Below are 10,235 nucleotides of genomic sequence, written 5' to 3'. Positions count from 1 at the left end.
CCAAATAGCTGACTTGTATCTGTTGCTCATATAAAATGGATTTTTTCTGTATTCAGGATTAAAAAAAGTAAATAAATGTAGCGACAGTGTCATTGCACTTACACATGTAAGGGTTACACTTCCGTTAATGATACTGAAATGCTAGGACAGGGAAAGCAAAACTAATGCACACTCCACCAAAAGCCCAACAGAAAGCCTGCACATTAAATTTTCAAAAGATATACAATGAAAGGGGGAAATATGTGCAATGAGAAGGAAATACAAGATTATAGAACATAAGGTACATCAGATTCTCTCATATAGAGAACATGTAAGTAGGAAAGGTCAGCATAGCATCACATAATGAACTGCAAGGTATCACTCTACCCACACATAATTGATTGTTTTGTGCAACTTCAACATTACACAAGGTGCTCTACGTACAAGATGATTCACAATTTCCTCTGGGATTCGAACATTTATAATACAAGAACTATAACACATACAGCAAAAATGTGTACATCAGTACATAAAGAATCTCTCCAAATTTGCCCCTGGTGATGCAGAAGACACCAATCCTGAAATCAAGTTCCTGCCACACATGTCCCAGGATATGGTCAATACCAGCGACTGAATGCATAATCATTTGTAAAGGTTGCATTAAATCATGAAGCAAAGGGGGCACAAACACACAATCTTCAATGTAACCCCAAAAGAAATAATCACATGGGGTTATGTCAAGTAAGCATGGGCCACAGAAGAGGAGGGTCATCTCGAGAAGAATATCCAATATATTGCCACCTAGCAGCTAAATCTACAATTACATGATGGGTCTATTACGAGTGCAAACTTGAAGGGATTATTTGTGTATTGATATGTACCTTTTTGCTGTATGTGTTATTTTTATAGTTCTTGTGCTATAAATGTTCAAAACTCCGGAGGGAATTATGAATCACCCTGTGTAAGGAATCACATGCAACAATGTTATACAGGGTGTTGCTAAATTGTGTAATAGTCCACTTCAACATGCGCACCTCTGGTGGCTTGTACACTTCGCAACATCTTATTTGACCGCCCTGAAAAATTTCAAAGTCCGGAATTCGTAAATTTGGCAGCATAGCGCTTCAGAGCCAACTAAGAGTAGCCAACTTTGCAACATTTCGTCTTCCTGAATGAAAACGCTCTTGTGATTTTTTTTCATTCTTTCACATTTCATAAAGTAAAGATACCCTAAAGCAGTAATAAAATATATGAGTAGACAAACAAATGTTAAGTAGAAATACGAATGTTGAAAATATTTCAAGATTCTTCGTTCTGAATTTGAAAATAGGAAAATGTATGTGCATTGTGAAACACTGAACTGGTCCTCATCCATCTGGAAATAATTGCGGTCACATTTGAATGCTAGAAGGCAAATTTATGATGATTTTATGCGAAATGTTTAGTAAAGATACCTTGCACAACACCAAACGATTCTGCAAAGTGTGTTGTTTCCTTCGTTCTTGGCGAAAAATGGTTCGAAACTCCTGCACAATGTTGCTTCAACTGAGATTAACGTGTTTTACTGAGCTTTTTGTTAGCAATCTCCTGGCGTAGTTGGTTAGATGACAGTACCTTTTTTTTTTCTGTTTTCGTCAAGATCGAAACATCGTAGGTTCAAATCCCACCCTTTCCTTATTATTTTTTCCTTTTTATTTACCGAGTACGAAGTGTTCTAATAACGTAATATAATATTATATGATATTACTGTAAATATTTATGCGATGCATGCTCAGTGGCGACTATTGGGTTTCAAAACTGATGAGGCAAGGTGGGGGAGGTGAGAGGGCAAGGACAGTTTCTTTCCCTTGGTAGATAATGTTTAGCATAGTGCTGGGTCATCTGCCCCTTCACACTCCATAATCGTCGCCAGTGTGCATGCCTCAAGTAATGCTTCTACTAATGTTTTTAATCTTTCAGTGATTGGCAGGATTTTAGGAAATACTTTTTCATTCAGCTGTTATAAGTTAAAACATATTAAGAACTTACATGTCAACTTTCTGCATCCGGAAATGCTGGACATAAATCGCATAAATATCAACGGAAATATCCAAGAAACGTAGATAAGCATTCTCGTCCAAAGCCGTTTACTTCCCGAAAAAGATTTTGCAAAGAAGTAGGTTTGAACCCATGACCTTCCATTCCATAAGCAAACGATCCCCCTACACCACACGGTTCACGTTAATTTATGCACTCGGTTTGGATCCCACTTTAAACTGTAGGTCCAGTCCCGATTATCCTTACTATGCATAAAGTTGACTTAAAACACCAAATCAACCAATTCATCTCCTTTCAGAGTGGGTCTTCTATGATACTGTAATCGGCCAGCATCCGAAAATACAGTTCTGCTTCGCGTATACCAGAGTGTAATTGCATTTAATATTGTGACTAATTTTACTTTAAAACTACAGATTAAAGCGATAATAGGGTCCAGAAAAAGAACCTCAAAGTAGATCTTCACACAAAGTATTTTAATCCATTGCCAAACATTTCAGTTAAGAATAATATTATGCTTTTCCATTGACCGTATTTTCGATTCATGGTGAATTTGCTTTAGCAAATGTCAAGAAATCGAAATATGTAAGTTTTACTAGTAAATGCATTTAAAATGCACGAAACAACAGGGGAGGAGAAAAATAAACCTCAAAAATAAGTAAAAATGCAACAAAAACTGTTAAAAATACTGACCAATAAACTAAAAGCCAAAAAAGGCCGAAAAATGCAAAAAAGAAAAAAAAAGAGAAAAATGTAAAATAGAAAGTGTTTTCCGGCTCTAACTGAAGGGAAACGGACATGATATCAGATTTATCATTGCTTCTAAGGGTCAGAAAAAAAAAAAAATTCATCAACTTCCGGACCCTAATTAGTAATTATGACCATTGAAAAAGTTGGAGGTAGCTTACTTAAAATTTTCTTGCTGATCGTATCGTCCCATATCTCCACTTCATAATAAAGAAAAACATCAAGTTTATATTTCGAAAATGACTTGGAGTTTTCCACCACGAAAATATGTTTTTCATAGTTTGAAGTTCGTTAGTATTATCGTTCAAGGTTTCCATTGTTTTAATTTCACACATATTTTATATTTCATACATTCCTCTCTCTTTTCATACAGTCTTTGGAAAAAAGCTGAAGTTTATTGTCAAACGGGGCCTGGTTCAAATGACTTCTTTTCGCTCTCCTGTTCCTACTTTAAACAAACAACAAAATACTTCGTAACTAAACGATTGCTTATTCAAAACACGGAATTTTTACACAATTACAAAATATGACAAAACGCCAATAGACATGTTCATCATTTTTCCCTTTCAGCGTTTCTCGATTTTATCTGAATTCGTTTCCTCATGAAAATTGCCATGAGGAAATTATAGATATGACATTATGTGTGAATTGGTTTCTTCAAACTGGTAGCAAATTTTAACATGAGCTACGTGGAGAAGAGGTAGCATGCTTGATTCTTACGAGGGAGGTCGTACGTTCGATTCTCCACCTAAGCAGGATTTTTTTCAGGAGTATATCGTTGGGTGTAAAGTTTATCCACCGTGCTAAGAAGTTAACATTGGTCTCTGTATTTCATGAGAGGAAAGGAAATAGTAAGAGAAAGTTATTTCGATGATAGGAGGAAGTCACATGCCACGTCGAATGCGCAGAATCAAGTTACATAGAGCTAAGTCTGTAATGGTGGTTTCGAATATTGCAAAGTTAGTGTAGAAAGTTTGTTATATCTGATACTCGTACTTTCTGTCCAAAGAAGACAAACATTTTAGATACATAACAGTGAGGAATTAACGATCATTATGAGGTTTTGAATTTTTTGTTTGTCACTCACTATATAAATACTTATTAGTAGTTTCTTATCGAATCGGCCTTCGTCGCAATAACAATTTATTTATGTTAATTAGCGATTTACTATTAGTTTTAGACGCATGGTAAGATGGTGGTGAGGGGATTGACAACAGTCATTACAAAGGAACGGACATAAAATTACCAATCTTAGCAATTTGAACTCATTAAACACTCCCCTTCGTTACAGTACTGCACTACATCACTACTTAACATAACTGTATATCTTTTTTTAGTATATCGAAATCAAATAATCAATATTTTAGGTGTCAGTGAAGAACAAACAATACATAACTTAAATAACATTACATTTTGCATCCTGAATACATATATGTGATTTGTGAATTAATCATGATGTGTGTGTTAACACAACATATGAACAATAACTAAAAAGAAAAGTTTTAACTTTTAAATCCTGGAAATGTCCAACTTCTAAGGGGAAATATGCACAGAAGGGACGTCCCTCAAGTGTGCATGGGCTCTACGTTAACTTAATGACGTTATACCCTTAAAAACATGTTGACGTTTACGAAGACTCCCACCTTCCTGTGTTTCAAGCACATTTTCTCGACAAGTCGTGTAAAATATATGTTTTTGAGAACTGTTCGATATTATGCAAGGTATTGTAAATAAAATGTCGCATAAACTCCTCACAAATTTGCTTCTTTCTGCACAAACTTGATGGCAATTTCCTCCAGGTGGAGAAAAACTCTATTCAGTGTTTCAAACCCCCCAAATTTCAAGTCGAGCAAGCAGAATCGCAAATATCCTTGAAGGTTCTTTTTCCAATTTATTATTTCTGTTTGATTGTGTATTACAATAGCGGTTTATAATTTCTAAGTTCATGGAAAGGGTTAAATTGAAAACCTATCACCGCAGCGTTTTTCGTCTAGTGGAAGGACCTACTCAAAGTTGGCTACTCTCACCTGGAGCTGAAGTGCAATGTTGCTAAGTTTACGATTTCGGGACTTCGAATTCTTTCTGGGCGGTCAAATAAGATGTTGCGAAGTGTACATCTAATCAAAATACTAACTCTGTCCACATCCTGTCAACTGTGGAAATGGCAGCTTAGATTATGGCCTTCAAATAAAGTTCAATGACAGGAGTGCTGTACACTGTCTTTGATGTAGCCACACAAAAAGAAGTTCAGGGTAATGTCAGGATATCTAAGAGGCCAGGCAATTGGACCTTTTCTTCCAATCCAACGTGCTGGAAATATGCTGTCCAGGACATCTTTCACGTCTAAGGCCCAGTGTGATGGTGCACCATCTTATTCAATACCTGAAGAAAAAACTTTAGGCATTGGTGAATCACATAAAACACAGTATGTATATTCCTCTATGTCAATTACAAGTTGTGCTGTATGACTTCAAAGTTGTAAAGTACCTTTTGGGACACGGTGCATATCTGATATCTGTGCTTCTGAAATCTATCGCTGGGAACCTTTTCTCCTTCACTACCCTTAAGCATCAAAGGACAGTTTGATGCTAGATAATCACTTCAACAGCTTTCCCTCATTAGTAATTGTTTAAGAGTATTGAACTTTTACAGTTATAAACTATACTTCAAGTTGTCACGTGACTATACTTTTACACAGTGCCACTGAAATGCCAGGAAGAAGAGAGCACATCCTGTGTACACCATCCAGCAATGCTGGAAGTGAGGATTCAAAATGGTACCTGTATATTGCCTGATGTGTGTTCCATTCTCATGGCAAGAATTGCGTACATGCTGTTGATACTTTCAAAGGGAAAATATTCTAATGTAAAAGCTGCGCCTGTTTTGAGTGGGAAATTTAAAATTCTGCAAATTTTACAATAACATTTAATATCTCAGACACTATGAAAACTTATATCATTAAATGTCCTGCTGACCTACACAGTTTTTACACATGGGTTATATGTAGAAGCATGCATATTTCGTTTTTGATGAAAACCCGAAATGTGAAATAACACATTGCAGTGTTAATTTTCCATGTTTCTGAAAGGTGTGGGGTGCATTTTCCCACCCTGTCTTGTCATGAAATAATGCGAAATGAACGTCAAAATACGAAATAGACTCTTAAACACGAAATTTAGAGTTTATTTACAGACGCGACACTTTCTGAAGTCAGAATTATCCTGCGAGTTATGCAATTCACGGAAAATTGATTAAATCTGCTGTACATATTTGAGAAGAAAAAATGGACCACTTTATACAGGAATAAACTTAATACTCTGGTTACTACATAAATATGCTATAACAAGGGATATGTTTATTTTGTGTAGTAAGTGCAGTTTTTAATCAAATTTGGGATTATATTCACATTTTAGAAACCAAAATGTCATTTTATATACTGCTTTTTCACAGCTATAACAGCGAAATTTAATTTTATTTACCGCTTTTGAACCCGAAATTGACTCTGTTTTTGTACCGAAATTTTGCTTTTTTATTTACCAAAAATATGGGCCTCTAGTTATATGATTTAATGAAATCTTATAATTTTCAAACTTCCATTGTTATCAGGTTCCCAGCCAGGGTGGTTTCAACAATTCCTTCTCATGTGCCAAAGTGGTAATTGGACTTTATTTCGCAAATTTCCCTTTTTTCCTGTAAAAAAATAGAACAGCCAAAACACTTTTATGTGCACTCGACTCCCCATGCCTTATGCGCATCATCGTTATACTCGTGATTGATGGCATGCTAGGAAAACAAAGTGCAAGCCACATGTTTTGGTCATAATGACCAACATATCGTGAATAGTTTGCACCAGTTTTGTTCATTACGACCGACGTGGCCGCGAACGTGCCGTGTTAATAATAGTAGTAACAAGGGATAGTTTGTAATATTAGTATGTCATACGTTCATGTGTTGCAAATGAAGAAATAATTTGAGTTATGGTTTAAAGATTAAAGTTATAGTTTATGCACAGTAAGGCTAATCCGAACTGGACCTATAGGTTAAAGTGGGATCTGAACCACTTGGGCCTCCACCAGGTATCAAACCCGGGACCCATTGATTACAAGGTGACAAAATTACCACTATGCCATCGGGGAGGCCCAAATGAAGAAATAAGACAAAATTGATACATAATGTATACTTTTCAAGAAATGGCATGTTAACTGCTGCCACGTGGTGCTGGGAAGACAGTTGTCCCAGCTGTCCATTCGGCAATACCCACAGCAGGAAGACATGTATCCTAAAGTTCACTAAAGGTTAAGAATCATAACTTTGACAGAAGACAAGAACATTTTAAAGTATCAACAACTCTGCAGGCTGGTGCAAAATGATGATTGCATGGTTAAATCTGAAATAAATTCAGAACACAAACATGTACCTATGGAGTAATTCTGCAAAGCAGCCTAGATGCTTTCATACAAGCATATTCTACATATCAGTATTGGGTGCCTTCATATCAAGTGAAACACTGACTAGTTTTAGGCTTTATTGAAACGGTAGTATCCAATTAACTCATGGCTACTTCAACAGAAATTTTACAGAGAACATGCACTTTTAGGTACACAAAATACTGCGTGTCTTAGTCCATATGTACACTTTACAAATTTACTACATCTCACAGCATTTCAATATTACTTCTTCTCTTCATTTGCTTTGGTTTCTTTCTTTGATTCTGGCGTTGATTCCTGTTTCTGTTTTGATGCCTCCGACAACTGCATGGCATATTTCCATCCTGACACAGCTAACTGCTCTGCATTTTCTGAGAAATTTGCCAGAAAGCCACAGGTGGCATAAACGCCTTTGTTCCAGTATTGTTTGGCAGGCAGCACTAGATCTTCAGCTTTAAGTGGCTCTATTATTTGTGCCTGTAAGTAAGGACAAGTAAATTAATATGACACAGAAAGAATTTTCATCACAATTGACCATTACGAAGTACACTATGGAAGTATCAACAGAATACTACAGTAGTACAGTGGCACGGGTTCTGCAACCGAAAATGAGGCTCGGTGAGGCTCGCAGTGTTGCCAACCTCTTACTTGAAAAAATCACCAAGGTTTTTGTTTTTGGGCATAACCTAACCTCAAGCAAGGAGCTGGCAACACTGCTTGAGGCTTGTTCTGCAGTGTTGCCAACTGTTACTCGAAAAAGTCACCAAGGGTTTTTTTTGGGTCTAATGTAACCTCAAGCAAGGAGCTGGCAATACTGCTTGAGGCTTGTTTTGCAGCGTTGCCAACATCTTACTCGAAAAAATCACCAAGGTTTTTGTTTTTGGGTATAACCTAACCTCAAGCAAAAAGCTGGCAATACTGCTTGAGCCTCATTTTCTTGCAGTGTTGCCAGCCTCTTACTTGAAAAAATCACCAAGGGTTTTTTTTGGGTCTAATGTAACCTCAAGCAAGGAGCTGGCAATACTGCTTGAGGCTTGCCTTGCAGCGTTGCCAACATCTTACTCGAAAAAATCACCAAGGTTTTTGGTCTAACCTAACCTAAAGCAATGAGCTGGCAATACTGCTTGAGGCTTGCCTTGGAGTGTTGCCAACATTTTACTCGAAAAAGTCACCAAGGTTTATCTTGGTCTAACCTAACCTAAAGCAAGGAGCTGGCAACACTGCTTGAGGCTTGCACCTAACCTACCTAACCTAACCTAACCTACCTAACCTAACTTAACCTAACCTAACCTACCTAACCTACCTAACCTAACCTAACCTACCTAACCTAACCTACCTAACCTAACCTACCTAACCTAACCTAACTTAACCTAACTTAACCTAACTTAACCTAACCTAACCTAACCTACCTAACCTAACCTAACCAAACCTAACCTAACCTAAAGCAAGGAGCTGGCAACACTGCTTGAGGCTTGCCTTAATTAATTGCATAAAGCAATTTGCCAACCTACTGATATTTTTGCCATAGTTTTTTACAAAAAAAAAAAGAGAGAGAGGGAAGAGTTAAACAACCGACAATGCTGCCATATACCTACCTACAGCTTTTTTTACTTGGCAAGGGTTTAGCCAATTTAGCAAGGAGTGCCGGCAACAAATATATACTGCCGTAAAAGAGAGGGGTGGATGGATGGCAACACAGTATGTGTGTGCGTGTATAATATGTAGTATTTTTAACTAGAGTGTGTTGGCAACCCACCTACAACTAAAAAAGATAGAGATACCAATATTGCTGTAAGATGAAGAGAGAGAGGCCTATAGCTGGCAACAGTGGTGAGCAAATATGCATTATTTCCAAGTCCCGGGCGCCAATGTATATTGGGATTTTTGTAAACCTCTTCGCGGGAACGATGTGCCACACATGTGTGCGCGTGCTTCTTATTATTTTTGTATTGTGATGCAAACAAACAAATAATAATTGTTTTTTTTTTTGGATTTCTGGCCTCTATAACCTCGCCAGGGTGCGTGGGTGCTCAACACCAGTTCTAACGGTCATAGCTATCAAAAGCCTAATGCCTCTGTAGAGTTTTGTGAGTTATTATTTTTTTTAATTTGCGCATCGAACTAACTTATATTGGATTTTGATCGTAGTGTGCAGTGTTAATTTGATCAGAGGTGTCTTATTGGCTGGATTGTTGTTATTCTGTAGCACTGTTGAGGTGAAATCCAAATTGCACATGTGCTTGTCGAAATGCTTTTGTATGCGTGGAAGAGTGTGCTTGGACCAGTAGGGAAATTTATTTTTCGCACCGAGGTCTGTCGCGAAAGTCTTCGTGCTTGAATTATGCGAGAGAGTTGTTGTCGAAGATTTGTCCAATAGGAGTTGGCAACACTGACTAGTTGCTTCACAATTTTTTTTGTTTTTTAAATATATGATATTTCACAGGTGAGGCTAACCTACAAGTTACAAGTTGACGGCGTAATCTTCTATAAGATGATAAGTATGCAATAAGATGAAGAAGATGCTAACTGGCAATAGCGGTGTTAATGTTTCCAGCTTTCTACCCCCTCTCACTGGGCTTCCTCCCTCTTATGGCGCAGTGGTATTTAAGGATTCGATACTCGCACAAGTGGTTTTTGAAACTGTAGGTCTACCCCTGATTAGTCTTACTTACAGGGGACTCTTGTAAACACTACGGGGACGAAAAAAAGCATATTTTTGTTTTTCCACATGTATGTATGTATGTAATGCGATTTGTGTGGGGGTCAAAATTTTGAATTTATGGCTTAATTAATCTGTATGAATGCTTAATGTTTGATTTTTTTTATTTCTAGTTTGATATGAGATACACACAATTTTATTTTTTGAAGTACAGTTAATATTACCTAGTTTGGGTTAAGCTGTAACATACAACTAGCGATTGACACGACCACCTGACACACAGACAGAGAGAGTGTGAGCAAATTCAAAGTGTGATTTATCGTGAACTAAACTAACCTCACTCACCCACCCACATATAGTCTTACAGGTAACTCAAAAAGCAGAAAGTA

At 37.2% G+C, this 10,235-nt stretch overlaps 1 protein-coding gene across 3 annotated transcripts in view; it reads right to left on the bottom strand.

The window, feature by feature from the left end:
• Positions 1 to 7,272: 7,272 nt before the first annotated feature.
• Positions 7,273 to 10,235, bottom strand: part of QIL1 (MICOS complex subunit MIC13 homolog QIL1) — a 49,121-nt gene continuing 46,158 nt past the window's right edge. For all 3 annotated transcript variants that reach the window (XM_083129026.1, XM_083129025.1, XM_083129028.1), the window contains exon 3: positions 7,273 to 7,664. In XM_083129026.1, coding sequence (XP_082985152.1) covers positions 7,431 to 7,664 — 234 coding nt within the window. In that variant the 3' untranslated portion in view covers positions 7,273 to 7,430. The remainder of the gene's footprint in view (positions 7,665 to 10,235) is intronic.

Source organism: Lepisma saccharinum, chromosome 9, assembly GCF_977018435.1.
Source record: "Lepisma saccharinum chromosome 9, izLepSacc3.1, whole genome shotgun sequence".
Taxonomy (NCBI): domain Eukaryota; kingdom Metazoa; phylum Arthropoda; class Insecta; order Zygentoma; family Lepismatidae; genus Lepisma; species Lepisma saccharinum.
The sequence above is the reverse complement of the archived record's forward strand: the minus strand, read 5'-3'. Positions and strand labels throughout refer to the sequence as shown.